Here is a 22,910-nt window from a genome sequence, read left to right as displayed (position 1 = left end):
TGTATACATTGTATATGCATAGACAAGATTCATCTCCAATCAAGAGAAATTGTGTTTTTTTAAGATAAGTGGTATAAAGTTACATAAGATATCACTAGAGGTTATCGTCTTCAATATTTCAAAGGCCATCCTGAAAAACTCTTGTCTGATTCTCAAAGTTTATACATGAATATTCATCCAAAATCATGAAGATAAGTCTTGTAAATATTATCAAGCCATCTCTCATTGCCTACTTTATTGGCGGAAAAAATTGTCCAAAAGAAACATGTTTTAAAGCCAATAAAATAGGAGGTCAAAATTGATCAATAGTTCGTACACAAAAGTTATCAAGACTATCTTTGACTTTTCTTCTCTAGCATTTAATACCACATCTTCAAATGTTTGATATCAATCAAAGATAATCGATACCCAAGAGAGATTCTTCAGATGAGCAATAATATGTTGTTTTGTTCAATCTTGTACCATAATTTCTTACCTTAGATGCTGTAAATTAATTAGTATTCAAACTTTGGTACATTCCGTAAGATATTATTAAACAGCTATTTTCATATAAATATGTTTGTTGTGCTATAGCGTGGACGCTATGTGTTATGCTCTACTGTTTTTTTTTTTTTTTTACCATTTTCAATATGGTAGCTTTAACTTCAATCATCGGGAAGCCAAACCAACCAGCAACTTTGATACATTTCCTATCGCTCTGATGACAGTGTTTCAGGTAAATCACATTCACTTATTATAATGTGTATACGTCTTAACAAGCAGTATCTCCTGCCTGTACATGCCACAATGCAGCCTAATAGCAATGAGATTCTAGTGTACTGTATTTAAAAATGGTTATAGTAGTATTTCAAAAAGTTATATGGCTTGTGTGTACTATGAAAGGAAAATATAGGTCCCTATTTTATTTTATTTTATTGGGGGGGGGGCAGGGGAGAGGGATGGGAAGGTGGGAAAGCCAGGAGGGGAAATAGCCTACATTGAAAAAACAGAAAGTACCATTTTGGAAATGGAGAAAATGTCAGTCGCTCCACATCTTCAATTCCCTTTTTGGGTCATCACTTTCTTTAGGAGTGTTGATCCTACCTGCCGAGGTACCTAGATTGATGATGACTTTGGTTTTGGATTTATTAAAGCTATCTTATAGAGATGACTTTGGTTTTGGATATGAAACCTATCGTTTAGAGATGACTTTGGTTTTTGATATATGAAACCTATCATATAGAGATGACTTTGATTTTGGATTTATGAAACCTATCATATAGAGATGACTTTGGTTTTGTATTTATGAAACCTATCATAGAGAGATGTCTTTGGTTTTGGATTTATGAAACCTATCGTATAGAGATGTCGTTGGTTTTGGATTTATGAAACCTATCGTATAGAGATGTCGTTGGTTTTGGATTTATGAAACCTATCATATAGAGATGTTGGTTCTGGATTTATTAAACTTATCATATAGAGATGACTTTAGTTTTGGATTTATGAAACCTATCATATAGAGATGACTTTGGTTTGGATTTATGAAACCTATCGTATAGAGATGACTTTGGTTTTGGATTTATGAAACCTATCGTATAGAGATGTCGTTGGTTTTGGATTTATGAAACCTAACGTATAGAGATGTCGTTGGTTTTGGATTTATGAAACCTATCATATAGAGATGACTTTAGTTTTGGATTTATGAAACCTATCATATAGAGATGACTTTGGTTTTGAGTTTATGAAACCTATCGTATAGAGATGACTTTGGTTTTGGATTTATGAAACCTATCATATAGAGATGTCGTTGGTTTTGGATTTATTAAACCTACCATAAAGATAGCTTGTTTGATACTCTGGTGTTTTTCTTATTTGTTTTGCAGATACTGACAGGTGAAGATTGGAACACTGTAATGTACTATGGTATTGAATCCCAGGGCGGAGTGGAGAAAGGAATGTTTGCCTCCATCTACTTTGTTATTCTGGTGCTATTTGGCAACTGTATCCTTTTGCCATACTCAATACCTGCTCTTGAGAAAATCCCAAAAAATTGTAGAAGACGTTTAATGATCGCTATTTGAACACACTCAATGGAATTTGTCAAATTTTTGTTTTGTAATTTTTTTTGGGGGGGGGGGCGTGGGGGAGAGAGGGCACAAAATGTGGGTAGTGCAAACAGGTGGCGGAGGCAGAGCAAGCATGGAGTGCAAAGTCATCTTGGTGTGGGGTTGAGGGGTTTGCCAAAGGGTCCCTGGTGAGGGGTCAATGTGGGGACTAGCCACTTGAATCACTGCCGTTTTCCTCATTTCCAGAACTTACATCAGCTTCAAATCAGCAGACTTTTGGAGGAAGATATAAGTAACATAAATTCAGTAGACGTATACAAGTTGGATATCTTCCTGCAAAAGGGTTTCTCTTTTTTTGGACTTCATTTCAAATTTCATTTGAGTGGGGGCACTGAACATTTTTGGGAGTGGCAGATTTGATTTAGATGAACTGTTGTGGACTGAGAAAGACATTTCTAGTTTTGGGCTGCAATTTACATGAATTCTTGTTTTATACATCTTGTTATCTCACAATCTGAAAATCTACTTTTCAACACATGTGCTGTAGGTGAATTTCCTCACAAACTCTGACTGAAATTGTACCTTTAGGCCGTGGTATTTTTGACATGAACTCGGTATTTTCAAAGCTTCCTTTAACTCAGAATGACAGACACCCTGTTGAATGTCTTCCTTGCCATCGCTGTGGACAACTTGGCCAATGCTCAGGAACTCACAAGGTTAGACAAAGTGGATGAAGAAGAGGCTAGAGAACAGATTGAGAGAGAAGTGGAGGCTCTCACCAACACACCACGGACCAGTAGAAGGACCTCACCCCTGGCAATGTGAGTCAACAGAGCACGATTACGATTTATTGAAACAGTCAATATTGCGAGACACAAAGCAAAATGGCAACAGGAAATCAGATCAATTTGTTCCAATTTTCAAGCACTGTTATAGTGTTGGTCCACCCCATTTTACCAGAAAATTATCAAACCAGATGAAATGTTACTTACACTAAAGTATCATCTTGATTAATCAAAGTTAAACACATCCATCTGCATTTTGTCACCAAAGTCCACACGCAATTGATAAGTAATTAACCATTATATTAAACTTAAGACTTCAAATGTGGTCTCCCAGACTTCTCTATTACTCACATATAAAGGAGTAAACTAGGAAAAAATCCCCCCCCCCCCAATTTTTTTTTTTTTCTCCCAGTGGATAACAAATTTGTTTCATTTTGCTTTATATGGACTGCTTTGTTACTGGACTTCGATTTAAATAGACACCAGAGAAATAGATTATTTTGTCAAAATCAATAAAGTAAGCTGCTACAAAGTATAGTTTGTGTTTTTAAGTAGAGCTGTTACAGCATATATATGGGTAGAGACGTAGAAGTATCTAAAAACGAGGAATTTAAATTCACCGTATGTTGGGCTCCCTGGTATTCCAACCAAACCGTGTTCCCACATAAATTAGGTACCCCTCCCTCTCTCCACCCCCCACCCCCCTCCCGCCCCTCCGGGGCCTACCACTTTTGGCCACCTATTAACTGTTCATAATTAGAGAGTAACAAAACTGGAATGAACCAACAGAGAACAACTTTTTGTGTCCCACAGACAAATGTAATGTTCAATGTTTGGTCATGTGCAAAATTGTTTTTGTTTTTTTAAATTCATTTCACCATTCTTTGGTAACACTTTACCAGCAGGTTATGATTGTTTGGCAGCTGTATCCTCTCTTTGATGGTATATGCCACAAGGCAGACTGAGGCCAAATTTAAGTCACCATACAGCTTTAGGAGTATGTGGATGTACTAGCATGTAAACCATCTTACCAGCTTGTCATTTTATTTCTTTATTTCTTTTTTCACTTTTTTTTAACAGAGAGGATGGCCAGAGTAAAGACACAAAGGGGCAAGGCTTGAATGGAGACCATCAAGAACCAGAACCAGGTAGAATGATGAATACTGTCAATAGCTTCTTTGAAACAATGTATTCCTTTTGTTTGAGAAGTGACTGCATTGGCAATATCAAGTGCTGTTGTGGTTGGGGGGTGGGGAGGGGTGTGGGGGAGGATTAACCTAGCCATGTGACCATATCCCTCAGGTGGGAATATAGTGGTGACATACTCAAAGAGGATAAAGTTCAATGCTGAACTTATCAAAGTAGCAATTTAATATTATGTTTTGCCCCCCCCCTCTCCCCCAAGAATGGAATAAATGTATGCACAATGAAGAAAAAGAATAACATAATCCTTGTTTTACTAGATTCATATGCTTTCTACCTGCTTTAGTTGTTCCTTTTTACTGATTTCTTTCTCTTCACTCATATTATTGGGAACTCTCTAAGCCACCCCCCCAATCTCCGCCATCCCCTTTTCAAGCATCTCTGTCAGATTATTTTCAATAGCTGAATTTAACCATCATATTTTCAACTTCAACTTCTAAGATCTATAGCCTTGTTAACAGGAAAACTATTGTTTGATCTGATGTATTTGAAACGTCTCTCTAAGACTTTTTTGGAGAACACATATCCTGCATGTACACCTTTCGATAGTTCCGTCCTCAGTGTGAACGAGGCATGTCAAAATTATCCAAGTGTCCCCTTTTGAAATCATCTGTCCTCTTTAATACTTCATGTTTAATATATGCTCAGTGTTCGACTTATGGCCAAAAAATTGCATAGCAACAAATTTCGACAATTGCTATACAATATTTTTGTTGCATAGCAGTTCCCCAATATTGAATAGCAGTTTTGAAATTACCACAAAACGGACCAAATGTTGGCGATCAATGTATTAACTAGAAAATGTTTGTTTATTATTATTATTTATACTAGTGTTGCTACGATAATCGTTTTCAATATCGGTATCGGCCGATATTTGCAATATCGGCAGCATATCGGTATCGGTAAAATTTTGCCTAATTGCCGATAACAGCAAACCGATATTGAACTTTTCTTTTTAACAGCAGAGCTACCTGTACTTATTTATACTTGCAATGATTTGTTAATCTGCCCAAGACGATCCATTTCTTTAGCGTCAGTTAAACTCAGATTCATTTTCGATTAATATCCATGGAAACCTGACTCTCCGTAACATCTAAAAACACGTCTACGGCGCGCGAATATAACCAATGACCTTCGTGAACCTTGGCCTACACACAGCATTAGTGCAGCATATATACACTGTACTAACCATTTCATTTCCTCAAAGGCCTCCGTGAAAACCTTGAACATGATGCATACAGTAACTGCACAGTTCAGCAGCGTTGGAAAACCTTGTTCAATTTCCCGCGAACACACTGCCGATTTCCCGCCGGTGTTCGCCTGCCTAGCACGCGTAACGTGCGAGCATAAAGGCGTGGTGTCCAGGGGCCCGTCTTAGGGCTATGGTGGGGTCATGGGGTAGAACCCCTCGTGGGGATCCTGGGGGCGAAAGCCCCCGAAAATTGTTGTCATTTTTTGCGATGTCTGGCGATGAAAAAAATCGCAGGTGAGGATGCAAAATACTGACAACTTTTTTTATTTAAATTGTCACGAAACTGATGAAAATTTTAAAATGACAAGTTAAAGTAGCTATATTATGTTATAAAATGAAAAGAGATTTAATCTGTCTTTCAATCTTAAAAAAGTGCAACTTACAAAACTTCCGATATTATGAAACAAACAACGTTCAGCAAAGCGCCGTTTCTAGACTGCCTAACAATGAATAGCGTGCACTATGCGTACATTTTTACAACTGCAGTGTTTAACCCTATTCCCAACTACTGTACCACGGTACATGTGCTGCGAATTTGCCCAGGTACCTTCCCAACAACTGTGAGCTCATCCCCTGTGTAACACCTGTTTGTTAACATTTTTTTGGCACGTTGCCAGGGAACCTTTTAGTTACGTGAGATCTGTAACCGCCGAGGTGGTTAGGCTATTTGCTTTACACTTAACTATGGTAGGATATTATTTTTTCAGGTTTTTTTTCGCTATACGGTCAAGTGAATAAGTTGTACATTGAGTATCAACTCAATAAATTATAACTTCTACATTGTGATCGACAGTTCGTAAGTTAAGGTTTGAGTGTTTGCTCCCAAATCTGACTAGGAATTTGTATCGCACAAATCGGCACAATCTGCGATGCTGATTTGGAAACGTCTCGCAAGTTTGTCGTTTTGGATCGCATTTTGCGATGCGATACCGGAAAAATCGAACACTGTATATGCTACGTTAGCAGCAATTCAATCTGTGTACATCCTTTACCATGCTTATTCCCCTTCTCCTCCTTTTTTTGTTTTGCATAAACAAATAAGAGTCAATTCCATTTTTTTTTTCTGTCCTCGCATCGCCAACTGACAGTATAAGAGTTGTGGAGATCAAATTCCTTTGTCCAATAATAAAACAAACTCAAGCATCTCGTTAGTCAGAATCTTGTAGCAGTTAATGAAGAGAGTCCATGGTACCAGCATTTGGGTCATGTTTCTTTACTCACAGGCATGAGACTCTTCCGCGGAAACGCGGATTTTCGATTTGTTTTTTTTTTTTTCGCGTTTTTCCTCGTAATTCGCGTTTTTTATTATTTTTTATTATTTTTTTGATTTAATTTTTTTTTTTTTTTTTTTTTTTTTTTTTTTTTTTTTTTTTTTTTGCCGAACATGCTGGACTGTAAAGGGAAGGAACACCGAATTTTACCAGTGGTGGAATCAAGTAGCACAAAGCAAGCAAAAAAGCCTTTTTTTGGTTCAAAAAAGCTAATGGATAAATTATACAAGCAGAAATTACAGTTTTTTGGCGAGTTGCGTGATGTGATAGATTCCATCTAGAGTCCACCATTTTGCATCTAAGCCCTCCTTACCTGACAAAAAAATTCTAAAGCGGAGGGGGACACCCCCTCCCTTAAAGCCTTCCCCCAGGACGGCGATCGATAAATTTTTTTTCCCTGGCTCAGTCTCATCCCTGTACTCATTTGAAACTTGACAGTTTTGAAGAGTCACACAAACCTACCTTTAATGAACTGCTCATAGAAAAATTTGACTGATATTTAAAAAAAAAAATTAAAAAACTTGCAGCAGAGAAAGAATAGTCATAAAGTTGGTTGTTTTTTCAGGAAGTAAAACAAAACCCTTAAAGATGATTTTTGTGCCTATATTTGTCCAAATTAAATTATGACTCTTTGCTAAACATTTTCTTGGCTTTGTTGTGACTTTCCTTTTTATTAATATCAGTTTACATTTCCTGAAACTTTAACTTTAAAATGACTCACTGTACTTGACTTTTATTCTATGTTTTAATTCCTTCTTGTGTGTTTGTTTTGATCTTCTTTTCATGCATTTAATGATTAATGCTACTTGTTTTCCTTTGCATAAATGTTTTTAGCTGTTTTTGATGAATATTCTGTTCCTTTGTAGTTCCTGTTACACGCCATGCCTTTTCTTTCAGACCCTAACTGGAGTCCTATACGCACTATTTTCTTCAAGTTAAATGTTTACGGCATTTCCTCAGTTCTGCCCTGCCCTTGCAAGGTTGATATTAACAGTATGTGTTATTGTTGCTGTGACTTTTCTGCACAACCAGGTATTTGTACATCTCGTCTCTTTCCTATAAATTATGTTTTCTCCTTCTCTTTTTGTTTTTTTGTTTGATTTTGTTTCTTGTTAACCTTGCTCAGCTAGGATGAATCAATATCCTCTCTATAGACTATCAATGTCTATTGTGTAAAACTGTTGATCCTAAAAAGATCATGTCCTTTGCAGCCTAGCTGCAGGATGTTGCAGCCCACTCAGCATCACACTTTTGATTATGGTACATTACATATGTATAGTACAACCATTCAAATTCCAATAGATCATGTCCTTTGCAGCCTAGTTGCAGGATGCTGCAGCCCACTCAGCATCACACTTTTGATTATGGTACATTACATATGTATGGTACAACCATTCAAATTCTTTTGAACTCTCAAGACCAAAACATCCACGGTGTCTCATGTTATGGGATTTGTTGAACAAGTTAAGGCTGTGAGTCCTAGGATAATATATTACAAGTCGGTGAAAAGCAAAATTACAGTCAGTATGAGGAGATGGTAAGTTCACGTCTCATGAATATATAGTGATACTGAATGGATGCCCTGGCTAATAATCCCACGCTATTCTTTGTTATGCCTTTCTTGCTAACCAGTTTTGTTTGGTCTCTGCATTATTTTCTTTTGAAAGTTGATACCCAGGGCAGCTTAAAAGTACCATGAGGGATATCTTTACGGCAATAAGTTGACATTGTTCAGGAAGAATGTTCAGTTAGGGGGATAATATCTTGTCTACAAACATTTCACATGATTAATTGCAGTATCTTTACAATTCAACAATTTTCTGTGAAATCATTAATTGCTGACTTCTTTCCAATTGCTCATTTCCAATAATATTTTAAGAACAATTATTAAATGTCAACTGTTTGTCATTTCTTGCTATCTTCTGAAAAATGTCCACTTCATTAGGGTTAAGATCAATTCTTATCTTGTTGGCATTTTTAAGCTGCAGTAGATATCAGCCATTGTTATTTTTAACAAACCATTGTTATCGTAACAACAAACTGTTCTTGATAGGTGATATTTTCCCATTTTCACCAGGTACAGAGGAAGAGGATGACGAAAATATCTTTACCCCCAAACCAATGGTACCCTATAGCTCCCTTTTTATCTTTAGTACAACCAACCCGTAAGTCATCGTTTTTATCTATTTATTATTTCTTTGTGTGTGGTTTTTAAAACTGTATCTTCATTCATCACCTTTAACTTTCTTTTGTGTATGACAATGCTGAATTTGCATATTCAATTCTTATTAAAATTATTTTAATAATTAACTATGTCAAAAATCAGTGTATACAGACATGGGCGGCGATCATGGGGCGGACGGGGGCACATGTCCCCCTCATTATTTTAGGTGGGGGGATATAGTATCTTATATCCCCCCCGCGATATTTGGTGGCATAGTTTTTTGGGTGGCTATAAATAGAAAATACTGCGTGAGATTAATTATCCAAATCATGTCCAATTTTTGAGGACAAATGGTGTTTGTATGTTATCCAAGTGTGTTTCATTGTGTAACATGAGGTTAAAATAACAAAACATGATCTGGTTTTAATAGATAGAGTTGTAAAACAATGAATTAATATTTATGCCTGTACGGGGGATTAATTTGACAAACCCCTGGCCTACATTGAAACATTCCAAAAGGTATTACCATGACCAATACACCATTACTTCCTTGTATTGCAATATTCATCCCATAATTCTTTGCAACTCTCTGAAATTATTACCCGAGCAGCTCCTCATAGTGTACGTAGTATAGAATGAGGTTTAAGTGGTCTAAGGGCAACTTTCTAGCACAGTATAATTGCCTTTAACACTAGGTTCCTAAAACAATGTGTGTTTAACACTACTACAGGATAAGTCAAACCAATATCCTGTTTAAATCAAGAAGAAAGCATTGTTGGCTGGCAGTTTACAGATTGGCAATTCAGCAAGATTTTTTTTTTTATTAAATGAAATGGATCTGTAAAGTGCCTTTGACAATAAACAAAGGGCATCCCTGTCTGTAGCAGCTTTTTATAAGTAATAAGTATGCATATTTAGGTACGTGTGTATGTATGTATGTATTTTAGATGCTCCTGCAAGCAGGAACTTGCAAAGAAGCCATCATTGGCTAATCAAAGCCGCAAGCTGACCGAAGTCAGTCTCTTAGATTCATATTTTAACGTCCATGATTATGAATTGTCAATTGTCAACAACTCTGTAACTGGACGACATACATTAATCTTGGAGTGACTCGAACTGGGGACCTTATGATTGGAAGGCACCAGCGTTAACCACTGAGCTAACACTCCTTTTGATGGTGTTTTCAAAAGTAATAATAATAATTTAATCTCACTTATGAAAAAGAACGGGGAAAAGGGAGTTTGGGGGGGGGTTCAAAGTATGCGTCGATTATGTACTTTTCACTATCTGATAATGCATGTTATAAACAAAGTCTGGCTTTGTCAAACCCATTTTGTATTCTTCTCACACAGTCTGAGAACCTTTTGCCATTACATCGTGAATCTACGGTACTTTGATTTGATGATCATGATCGTGATTGGAATGAGTAGTATCGCCCTTGCAGCTGAAGATCCTTTAGATTCCACCAACGTTAGAAATGGGGTAATTATTTACAGCTTTCAGATCTCTTAAGTATATTTTTTTATATGTTTTTGGTCATTGTTTTTTTTTTTGGGGGGGGGGAAGAATGGGGGTTCCATAATTGCCATTGATATTCCTTTCCACCATCAGTTTGCTAACTGCAATATCCCAGAGATCTGCATTGCCACACACAACGAGCGCCCTCGCTAAATCACAGGTACACAAACACCGCTGCTTCCTCGACCACACGTACACAAAACCAGCTCCTCCCTCGAACACAGGTACACAAACACCGCTCCTCCCTCAAACACATGGATATAAGCGCAGCTCCTCCCTCGAACACAGATACACAAACGCCGCTGCTCCCTCAAACACACGTACACAAACGCAGCTCCTCCCTCGAACACACCTACACAAACGCCGCTCCTCCCTCAAACACACATACACAAACGCAGCTCCTCCCTCGAACACACGTACACAAACGCCGCTCCTCCCTCGAACACACGTACACACACGCAGCTCCTCCCTCAAACACACGTACACAAACGCAGCTCCTCCCTCAAACACACGTACACAAACGCAGCTCCTCCCTCAAACACACGTACACACACGCAGCTCCTCCCTCAAACACACGTACACAAACGCAGCTCCTCCCTCAAACACACGTACACACACGCAGCTCCTCCCTCAAACACACGTACACAAACGCAGCTCTTCCCTCAAACACACGTACACACACGCAACTCCTCCCTCAAACACACGTACACACACGCAGCTCCTCCCTCAAACACACGTACACAAGCGCAGCTCCTCCCTCGAACACACGTACACAAACGCTGCTCCTCCCTCAAACACACCTACACAAACGCCACTCCTCCCTCAAACACACCTACACAAATGCAGCTCCTCCCTCAAACACACGTACACAAACGCAGCTGCTCCCTCAAACACACCTACACAAACGCCGCTCCTCCCTCAAACACACGTACACAAACGCAGCTCCTCCCTCAAACACTCGAACACAAACGCCGCTCCTCTCTCAAACACACGTACACAAACGCCGCTCCTCCCTCAAACACAGGTACACAAACACCGCTCCTACCTTAAACACACGTACACAAATGCTGCTCGTCCCTACATCATATTCAAGTCTCAGTCATCTTTATCTTGACAAATTTAACTTATCGTAATTTTTGTCTTTTGATCCTCGGAACAGATTTTGAAGAAGTTTGACTACGCCTTCACAGGTATCTTTACCATTGAATTGATACTAAAGATCATTGATATGGGCCTTTTTCTGCACAAAGGATCCTACTGCAGGGATTTATGGAATATACTTGATGCTGTGGTGGTTGTGTGTGCCCTCGTAGCTTTTGTTGTGGAAAGGTGAGTTGGCACTGTTAAGTGCTTGAAGAGTAGTTCGTCCTGATATATGCGATCGCCGGTGGGGGTAGGGTATATATAGATATATGTAGATATATAAATATAACCTAATTCATGTGTCACCACACATGCAGAATGTTACGCAAAGTTTTTCCTTGGAAATATTATAAATATTATATGATATAATTGTTACTGATGAGGAGGCGGGGGGAGGGGATTGAAATATCTAATACATTTTGGTCAACATTGTACACCGTTCATCTTTTCCAATGACTAACCATATGTAATATGTTATGTATGTGTATATATATATATCTATATATATAGATATACACACAGACACACACACACCAGACCCTTAAACCTTGTTGAGAACGGCTCATAACTGATGTCTCAGTCAATTTCAAATTTTTCCAACAAAAAGTCAGTAAGCTGGTTACTTCAATAAAATATGAGTGGATCTGTTTTATACTAATGAAGTACTCTATGGTCATTATGTATGTTCTACTGTTAATTATAGTGATATGCAATGGGAGAGTATAAATACCGCCATATACTGTGAATTCTCTTCTTTCAATCTGAATAGTGGGAATTCCAATGGCCAACTGGGCACTATCAAGTCACTCAGGGTACTGAGGGTACTGAGACCTCTGAAAACCATCAAGAGACTACCAAAGCTCAAAGTAAGTATCATAATGCCTCCCCTCCATCCCCCTATTCCCTTTCCCAAACCTACCTACCCACCTCACCCCTCACCTGCTTTACCACACCATCATAACTAAGTCTCACCCAATTGCCAATATCCTGAATGTAGGACAAAGTGCAATGAACTAATACCCACTAGTTTGCATACACAAACTTGACATTGATCAAGCCAAGCCCTGTAATAGATCAAAACACTCTTTGGCACAGTTTATTAGAATACACAGTTGACATACACTTAAATATAGGACTCCCCAAGTATGTATTAGAATGCACAGTTGACATACACTTAAATATAGCACTGTCCAGGAATGTATTAGAATACACAGTTGACATACACTTAAATATAGCACTCCCCAAGTATGTATTAGAATACATAGTTGACATACACTTAAATATAGGACTCCCCAAGTATGTATTAGAATGCACAGTTGACATACACTTAAATATAGCACTGTCCAGGAATGTATTAGAATACACAGTTGACATACACTTAAATATAGCACTCCCCAAGTATGTATTAGAATACATAGTTGACATACACTTAAATATAGCACTCCCCAAGTATGTATTAGAATACATAGTTGACATACACTTAAATATAGCACTCCCCATGTTTGTATTAGAAATACACAGTTGACATACACTTAAATATAGCACTTGCCAGGTATGTATTAGAATACACAGTTGACATACACTTAAATATAGCACTCCCCAAGTATGTATTAGAATACATAGTTGACATACACTTAAATATAGCACTCCCCAAGTATGTATTAGAATACATAGTTGACATACACTTAAATATAGCACTCCCCATGTTTGTATTAGAAATACACAGTTGACATACACTTAAATATAGCACTTGCCAGGTATGTATTAGAATACACAGTTGACATACACTTAAATATAGCACTCTCCAAATATGTATTAGAATACACAGTTGACATACACTTAAATATAGCACTCCCCAAGTATGTATTAGAATACACAGTTGACATACACTTTAAATATAACACTCCCCAAGTATGTATTAGAATACATAGTTGACATACACTTAAATATAGCACTCCCCAAGTATGTATTAGAATACATAGTTGACATACACTTAAATATAGCACTCCCCATGTTTGTATTAGATATACACAGTTGACATACACTTAAATATAGCACTTGCCAGGTATGTATTAGAATACACAGTTGACATACACTTAAATATAGCACTCTCCAAATATGTATTAGAATACACAGTTGACATACACTTAAATATAGCACTCCCCAAGTATGTATTAGAATACACAGTTGACATACACTTTAAATATAACACTCCCCAAGTATGTATTAGAATACATAGTTGACATACACTTAAATATAGCACTCCCCAAGTATGTATTAGAATGCACAGTTGACATACACTTTAAATATAACACTCCCCAAGTATGTATTAGAATGCACAGTTGACAAACACTAGCACTGTCCAGGTATGTATTAGAATACACAGTTGACATACACTTTAAATATAGCACTTGCCAGGTATGTATTAGAATACATAGCTGACATACACTTAAATATAGCACTCTCCAAATATGTATTAGAATGCACAGTTGACATACACTTAAATATAGCACTCTCCAAATATGTATTAGAATGCACAGTTGACATACACTTAAATATAGCACTCCCCAAGTATGTATTAGAATACACAGTTGACATAGGCTACACTTTAAATATAGCACTCCCCAAGTATGTATTAGAATACACAGTTGACATACACTTAAATATAGCACTCCCCAATTATGTATTAGAATACATAGTTGACATACACTTAAATATAGCACTTCCCAAGGTATGTATTGGAATACACAGTTCACATACACTTAAATATAGCACTTGCCAGGTATGTATTAGAATACATAGTTGACATACACTTAAATATAGCACTCCCCAAGTATGTATTAGAATTAGTGTTTGCACGGGTTATCCGGGTACCCGGGTACCCGCCCGACGCGATACTACCCGGTTCCTAATTTATTACCCGAATCATACGCAAAGTGTGATTGTTTAAAAAAAAAATTGCAAACCGATGGTTAGGCTGATTTCCCATTGACTTAGTGTGTTGTTAGGCTACCATGTGTTCAAAGATAACAGCAAAAACGAAATCTTTCCATAGATATCTTATAACTGCATCACAATTTCAGCTAATAAACAGATGGCTAGGCTAGACTACCCCCATTGACTTAGTGTGGTGTTAGGCAACCATGTGGTCGAACGTAACAGCAATAACGAAAGTATTCCATGGATGTCTTATAACTGCGTCACAACTCCAGCAAGTAAACAGATGGTTAGGCTTAGCCAGATTTCTCATTGACTTAGTGTGGTGTTAGGCTACCATGTGGAAGAAATTATTATTTATTCATTCGTTTATTTCAAAGAAGGAAAGGCTGACAAGGAATTTTACGCGATGTTTATGGATTATAGACGGGGTAACTAAAAAATAGTTACCGCAAGTGGCTTTTTACTAATCGTTACTAATCGTTACTAATCGTTACTAATCGTTACTAATCAATTTCAAATTGCGCGAATCGCGCAATCTCGCGGCTAATGCGAACCCAGGGCCTGCATAATAGGTATTAGTAGTATTAAAAACTGTTTAAGAGCTAAATTGGATATTTATATGGTTTGATCCAATAGACGTGCACGAGCTAGCATAAGCAGCGGCGGCAATGCGATGTTAGTAGTAATGTTAATTATAATTAAATATTTAATTTATTAACAAGTTAATGAAAGAAACAGAAGCAAATAAAAATTATTGAGGGAGGTTTTATACCTTATCTTACACCTACGTATTTGAACATGAAAACATTGTCAGCAGAGAATATAATGCATTTATTACAGCATCCAATATGTAATTTCTTGAAAATCGTGATACACGAGGGTAAACAATTTTTTCCCGGGTACCCGGATACCCAACGGGTAACGGCCCTCGGGTACCCGGTTCCCGATTTTTGGACCCGTGTAAACACTAATTAGAATACACAGTTGACAAACACTTAAATATAGCACTTCCCAGGAATACACAATTTCCATGAATTCCTGTAAATATTAATGATCATTACACATTCTCCTTCATACTTTCTTGTTCTTTTCTGTAGGCTGTGTTTGACTGTGTGTTAAATTCTGTGAAGAATGTCACCAACATCGCCATTGTATATCTGCTCTTCATGTTTATCTTCGCTGTCATCGGTGTACAGCTCTACAAAGGCAAATTCTATTACTGTACAGACGGGGCCAAGATCTATGAACACGAATGCCAGTAAGTTTCTCAGCTGGATATGAAGGATACATACTATTTAATTATGGGAACAGTCCAAGGATTGGAAATGAAACAAACAGTCCTTCCATCTTTTTTGTTTTCTTTTTTTTTTCTTTTTTTTTTGTGGGGGAGGGGGGCGGTAATAGATTTAACACAAACTTGCTCCAGGAACATTGAAATTAAAGCATTAAATTTAACAGTTTGTAGTTGATATATAAAAAAAAATGTTTGTATACATTAAATGTGTGGGACATTGAAATATTTCTATATTAAAACTAAAATAAAATAAAACTGTTAGCAAACTGCTTATCCACTAGAGAGCCTGTGTAATAGAATGTGTAAAAGTAAGTTGGCCTGACGTTTCAATCCTAGCAGGATCTTCTTCAGAGGCTAAAGGCTATATTAAAACTACAATTTTTGTAACTTATTAAATCAGTACAAACTGCCAAATGGTTTTATCGAGTACATATATCTGTTCATAAAGTTGCATTTTTTTCTTTATTACCTGTTTAATGTTGGTCTTTTGTGTTTGTAATGTTCTCTAGCATTGCAAAGACCCAAATGAAATAATATACCATTCAGACAACAACAAAAAATTACAAATAATTTGCATTTATTCTACAGGGGATCGTACTTTGAATTTGACGGTGACCAGATCTCAGAGCAGAAGAAAAGAGAGTGGGAGTTGTACGATTTCAATTTCAACAACATCTTTATGGCCTTACTAACACTTTTCACCGTCTCTACAGGAGAGGGTTGGCCAGAGTAAGTAGACGATAAGAGCTATTGCCATCTTCCTTATTTCTACTTTTTTTGGTATCTATATGATATCATAGAGAAGTTTTTTCCATTTGAGATCCTCCCCGATTTAAACATATATCTTGGATTTTTTACTGATTGGCTGGGACACAGTTTTGTGTTTTCTTCCTCAATGATGTTGAAATATTTCATTCATCTCAGCAAAACAAGTATGAATATTACATTCTTGCCCTTTTTTCTTCTTTCCCTTTTTATTTTTACCATTGGGAAAAGGAATATGCGACCTTTTTGGGCATATTGTCGGCAGTAACGTGCTCTCGACATTGATACAAAATGATTAACCAATCATCAAATTTATGACATCATCCGAGGCTACGATTCTATTAAAATGACTTTTTTAAGAGGTGGTTTTGGGTTTTACCATTGGGAAAAGGAATATGCGACCTTTTTGGGCATATAGTCGGCAGTAACGTGCTCTCGACATTGATACAAAATGATTAACCATTCATCAAATTTATGACATCATCCGTGGCTGCAATTCTATTAAAATGATGACTTTCTTAAGAGGTGGTTTTGACAAATTATCTGACAAAGGCTGTGTTTTATTGTTATCAATGTATATATAAATTGGTGTTTGAGCAATGTGTAAAGACCAAAAAATGCATATTTAAGGGTGAGGGTGGGGGGGGGGGGGAAATGAATCATTCTTTAAATTGAACTGTTTAAATCTCTCCCAATTAAGTTTTTGACATCTATGAAGATTTGAATACACATTTCCCTCCTCTCTTTGATACCGACAGCGTATTGAAACATTCGATAGATTCAACAGATGAAGGCCGAGGCCCAGAGCCATACAACAGCATTCAAAATGCTCTGTACTATGTGGTCTACTTCATCATCTTCCCCTTCTTCTTCCTCAACATCTTTGTGGCCTTGATCATCATCACCTTCCAAGAGCAGGGAGACCAAGAGTATGATGATGGGGATATTGATAAGAACCAGGTACATACACACACATATATATATATCTCTATATGTATATAATAAAGAGGGGGGGAGGGGGGATTGGTAGGGTGAGTCGTTACTTAACGGCAGAGCAATCGAGTAAAAACCAGGAAGAGGTGTATGTACAGGTGACCCAATATTCTGGAACAGCAAAGGTCATTATTGTATACTGTAATATGAATGAATCTGAATGAATTAAGATTTTGGTTTTTGCTGTCTGCATATATAATATCAAAAGAAGACAAGTCCAGGCCAGGCGGACAGGAAGGGGACACCTTCCAATCTGCATTTAAGAAATTGAATGAAACATGACAATTTTAAAAGGAGACTTATTTTTTTTTTTTTCCCTTCTTATTGAAGCTGTCAATTAATCTCATTAGTAGTTTGTAGCTTGGCAGTCATTGTGCACTTGTTTTGTCGTCCCCTTCTCTTCCCTTCCAGAAACAATGTATAGAGTTCTGCATCAATGCAACACCAGTCAACATGTTTGTTCCAAGTGACAAAAATTCTTTCAAGTACAAGTTTTGGAAATTTGTGGTTTCTCCTCCATTTGAATACTTCATCATGACCTTAATTGCCCTGAACACAATAATCCTCATGTTAAAGGTGAGTCATCGTCACATAGACACACACACATACTTCTTTTCAAGGATTTTGTTATTTTTTTTAACGTGGTTATAAATGTTAAAATAGTGTTCAGAATTGATTTTTTTGGGGGGTTTGTTTTGTTAAATGTAAAAAATCTAATTCTGTCAAATTAAGGTGCTCATGAACGTTCGACATGGCGGTACAAAAATGCTATGAGGGATATCCCAATGTGATCGAATTGCAATCTTTCGTTTATGCTTGAAATTATTGTTAGGCAGGTTTGGAAAAATGATGAAAACGAAACTTGAAAACTTTGTGCGGTTTCAACGTTTTTTTGTGAGGTTCGTTTAGCCAGAAATATGAATGCAATCATGTGGTGTTTTAAGTTATCAAAGAGGATGGGAAAAAAAAACATTTTTAATTAAGAAGTTCTTCATATCAAAATCGTTGTCTTATTGAGGTGGTTATTAACAATAAAATGGGAATAAGTTTTCTTTTATGGAAAGATGGAAAGATGAAAAACATGGAAAGATTCTACATCTGTTTAAAAATGAGAATTTTTTAGTGGAACAAAAGAACTTTGCTAGCAAAATGATTGGTTCTCTGTTTTGAAGAAACATATTTTATTCTATGGAAACAGTCATCTTGAGAAATAGTGGAACAATTTCTTTGTTCATGTTAAAGGGTCTTATACACTCAACAAAAAAAGTGGTAGGGGGGGTGGGGAATGAATCTTTGTTTTAACCTTGACTCATTTTGCTAATTTATCAATTTTCCAGCATTACAATGCAACTGAAGAGTTTGAAGATGTCATGAAGACACTGAACATCATCTTCACAGTGCTTTTCTCAATTGAAGCCGTTCTGAAGCTGATAGCGTTCGGACCAAGGGTAACACTTAATTTCGTCTTTCCTAAAGGAAATGTTGCCATTAGTGCTATATTTTGCTTTTTTTTCCCATTTTTTTGGGGGGGGGGCATTTTTCTTGTTTTACTCACGTGGTCCAGCCGTGTAAATAGTAAATATTCATTTCATTTATTTCAAGTAAAAGAGTACATGAGAGAGTGCAAATATAATGTAAAATAAATATTTGAAAGAGAAGAGATATGAAAGCATTGTTTGAATGGGCTGTTCAGACAGGTGACCAAACCCAGGATATTCCTTTGGGTCTAATCGACAGAGATCAAGAGCCTATTAAATGTGTGGCCACTAATCCTCTCTCATAGGAATAGACAATGGTTGGTAGCTAAGTTTTTGTTCTTTCTGAGAACTTTGTATATATATGATTTGAGAAGCCAACTTCAAACTTGTATTCAATATACAATCCAGCAGTGCTAGGAGATAGCAATCTACATCAATAACATTAATCTTCTGTTTTTGTACTTATTTTTGCATCCACGTTGACTAGAATTATTTTCGTGACGGATGGAATGTCTTTGACTTCATCACGGTGGTTGGTAGTATACTTGATGTCATCATCACAGAGCTTTCTGTAAGTAAACTTTCTGGGGTTTTTTGGGTTTTTTTTTTTTAAATCCGACCCACAAATTATAGAAATTTTCCGAATTTTGATTAATTGTATTCCCAAATTTATCTGAACGTTGACTGTAATATCCTAACATATATTCTCCCCCCCTCTTGAGCCATTTTCCAAAAATCAAAGAATTCTTGTGAAATTTTCAAAATTCACAGCAAACCTTTGGATGGGTAAGATGTCCATCTGTATTTTATGTTATAGTATATATATATTTAAATGTATTTATATTTGAGTTGGTATCATTCTCTGCCAGTCCTCATCCCCTCCTAAAGTTTACATAATATAGTATCATAACAATATGCATGCTTTTCCCAAAAATGGAATAACAACTTAAATTTTTGGGACATTCAATCACAGTGACTGAAAACAAATTAAATATAGTGATAATTGTTATGTGGCTAAGTATGATAACTCATCTTCCCTATGAACATGTTAGTCCAGATGTAGAGTTAATTTTGTTGATTTAACTTTATATGTTGTTCACAATAACTGTGGCCTTATGTGATTTTCATTATAGAACCCCTCTCCTCCACCCCACCCCCACCCCACCCAACTAAAAATATCACTTAGGGGCAAAAACCCTACAAGTTTCCAAATGATGGAATATTGTGCAATGGGATGCAGCAGTGATGATCATAGTTATTGTTGACAGAAAATAACCAAAAAAAAAGGTTATGTTATTGTATTTTATGCTCCATACCACTTTTCTTCCCCTTTCCCCATTAATGAATTAATTTAATTTTAATTAAACTAATCAATTGATTAATTTGTTCTTGTTTACAATGTTCAATGTTTGAATGTTCAGATTTTAATCTTATCAAACTATTCTATTGTTTATACCTGTTTTTTTGAAAATTTAGAGCGCTGTAAGTAAATCCTCATTCCTTTGCACTTGTTTGGTTTGTTTCTGTGTGTTATCACTAAAATGCTACACCTCAAAACTGGTCATGATTCACCCTCAGAAGAAAAGTAAAAAAATTGTTGATTAAAAAAAGAAAATGGGAATTTTTTTTTCCCCCACTCTTTTTTTTTTCTTTTTCAAAACTCCACAAATGATCTTGTTGGAAAGTTTTCGAAATCATGTATTTCACAACCCAAAGTAAAAAGTCAAGAGAGATAGATTGACTTTTATTATATGATAAATTTCATTTAGGTTTTGATGATCAGTTGAAGGGGCAGTAGTAGCATGTTGTACTGCTTGTAACTGCACCACAAATAACACTGCATTTGCATGCCCTGAGTCTCAAGTATTATATTAGAAGTACACTTGAAAAATGCCAAAGACTCATCCAGAACAAATAGAGAAATGGTACATTAATAATGCGATAACTGGAATTTAACCAAGCCAGACGATATTCGGGGTACATATAGTATTTCTACTATCCTCAAAAGAGGTACCTGGGATGGTGTCTTCCTTTGTTTTGTTTTTTGTCATTGCGATGTTACATGTAACTATAAATTAAGTGTTTAGTGAGCCAACTCAGGTGCGAAACTTTATCAGAAATTTACAGACAAATGCCACGGGCAGTGCCAGTCGACCCTGAGTAAAGTTGCTCACCTTAAAGTTAGAAGAGGAAAAAAGATAAAAAAATTAAACATATTTGCTAGGTGAAATCTTAGCCTGTTGACTGTATCATGAGTTGTGCCTGTATATTATTAACACTCTGAAAAGTGTTGGTATCAAATTTCTGAGTCAGTATAAATTTATTCTATTGAAATTGTTCTGGATGAGCCTTTTGATTGTGTTGGTTTGTTGTGACATGTAGTGTAGATTTACTAACTATATGCTTTTCATACTTCCGTATCACGTATATCACTACATGTTGATAGCATAGGTGTTGCATCATTCAAAGCAGGAGGTTCTTTCCTTTTTTGTTTTTTGGGGGGTTTGGTTGTGGGGGTGGGGTGGGGTTCCATGCATAAACAGAAGGCTTTCTTGTGATATTGCCATTATACACAGAGAAAACATTTTTTTTATCACCTGTTGTGAATCATATCCAATCAAAGTTTTTTGCACACATGTGAAAGTCACATGCTGAAACCTTTTGTTTTTTAACATTAACTAGAAACCTGTTTTGAATAGAAGTGATGTAGTGAGGTATAAACTAATAATAGTAGCAAATAATGACATTCTTTTCCCCCCTAACACATTCATACAATTTTTCATTGCATTGTTCATAAATGTCCATACTGTTGCATCTTTTGTAAGAAGAGTACTTTCAATTTATGGTGAGATTTACAGGTTTCCTTGTGGCTTACCTGTCTTAACTTACACCGATGCACTCTACTTAACCACTTGATCTACCTCGAATCAGAACTCGGAAGTCATTTCGTATCTGTAAATTGCAGCAAACTGAGATACGTAAATTCACAAAGATCAACGCTTCCACGTCAGTTGCAAAAAAAACTTTCTTCTTTTCAAGAAAATGTTTTCCTCGGTCCATACTAAAACATTAATCAGAAGTTACTTCCATGATAATGTTACATTCCACACACCCCCCCCCCACCTCTTTTTTCTTCCTTTCTTTTCATGATATTTTACTACGAATCACTTTATCATCTTACCAACAATTAAACACCATTCAATTAACACTCTCATATTTATAAATAAAAAGATACCCATTAACATCCTTCTCACTTTGAATCCAAGCATGAATTGTTGCCTGTACTTAGATGTGGGAATTAGCTAGACAATAGATTCCTTTGTCTCCTGTCCTTGTGACGATGGCCAAAATAATTCTCATAGATTGTCTCATTTTTGTGGACTCGTCCTGTAAAACTGAATAGAACCTCAAAAGTTAGACCAAGTTGGGGGGGGGGGGGGTCGAGTCTTCAGCCTTGGATGTGAAGCAACATTAGATACCGGGATATCTCTGAAATAGGATAAGACTTTCCTTAATAGCTGTTTGGGGAGGGAATTGTTCCTGACAGTTATCTCCATCATGATGATGGTTGGGGTTTGTGACTCCTTTAAGTGAGAGACAAAAAAAAACACCTTTTCATAAGAAAATGAAGGTTCCAAACAAGGAAAGTTTCAAGAAACATTCTGGGGGGCGGGGAGCTGGGAGTGAGGAGAGAGACTGCAGGGACTGACAATGCCCTGCAAATCCCTCCTTCTCTCCCTGTAAGACACAAGTGTGATACCCCTGCCCTGCCCCACTCCACTTCGTATAATTAGAGGGGAGTTTTATTACCTAGACAGGTAACTGCGTTCATCGCAAACCCACCCATCATTACTTTAATACAATAACTACCTGTAGCAGCTTCTTCTTATTGAACTAACAGCCTTGATTCGAAACCTGAGATCCTGCTTAACTTGCTTATACAGCTAGTGGAGTTCAATTGAATGCTGGAGTAATTATGTTCAACAACAAAAAACTTAATTCCAGATGCAAAGTAATTAACAAACAAGAATTGAAAGCTACAGTGTTTAAAGTACACAA

The 22,910-nt window shown here is 36.7% G+C and overlaps 1 protein-coding gene across 5 annotated transcripts in view; it reads left to right on the top strand.

Annotated features, from left to right (window-relative positions):
- Positions 1-22,910, top strand: part of LOC139964261 (voltage-dependent calcium channel type A subunit alpha-1-like) — a 270,526-nt gene that overhangs the window by 170,888 nt on the left and 76,728 nt on the right. For all 5 annotated transcript variants that reach the window (XM_071965717.1, XM_071965716.1, XM_071965715.1 and 2 more), the window contains 15 exons: positions 637-715; positions 1,863-1,980; positions 2,695-2,866; positions 3,911-3,978; positions 7,454-7,588; positions 8,634-8,721; positions 10,073-10,202; positions 11,398-11,567; positions 12,151-12,247; positions 15,419-15,579; positions 16,204-16,344; positions 17,139-17,340; positions 17,785-17,949; positions 18,711-18,821; positions 19,339-19,422. In XM_071965717.1, the coding sequence (XP_071821818.1) occupies positions 637-715; positions 1,863-1,980; positions 2,695-2,866; positions 3,911-3,978; positions 7,454-7,588; positions 8,634-8,721; positions 10,073-10,202; positions 11,398-11,567; positions 12,151-12,247; positions 15,419-15,579; positions 16,204-16,344; positions 17,139-17,340; positions 17,785-17,949; positions 18,711-18,821; positions 19,339-19,422 (1,921 nt within the window). The remainder of the gene's footprint in view (positions 1-636; positions 716-1,862; positions 1,981-2,694; positions 2,867-3,910; positions 3,979-7,453; positions 7,589-8,633; positions 8,722-10,072; positions 10,203-11,397; positions 11,568-12,150; positions 12,248-15,418; positions 15,580-16,203; positions 16,345-17,138; positions 17,341-17,784; positions 17,950-18,710; positions 18,822-19,338; positions 19,423-22,910) is intronic.

This window comes from Apostichopus japonicus, chromosome 22, assembly GCF_037975245.1.
Source record: "Apostichopus japonicus isolate 1M-3 chromosome 22, ASM3797524v1, whole genome shotgun sequence".
Classification (NCBI taxonomy): Eukaryota; Metazoa; Echinodermata; class Holothuroidea; order Aspidochirotida; family Stichopodidae; genus Apostichopus; species Apostichopus japonicus.
This window is presented reverse-complemented; position numbering and strand designations above follow the sequence as displayed.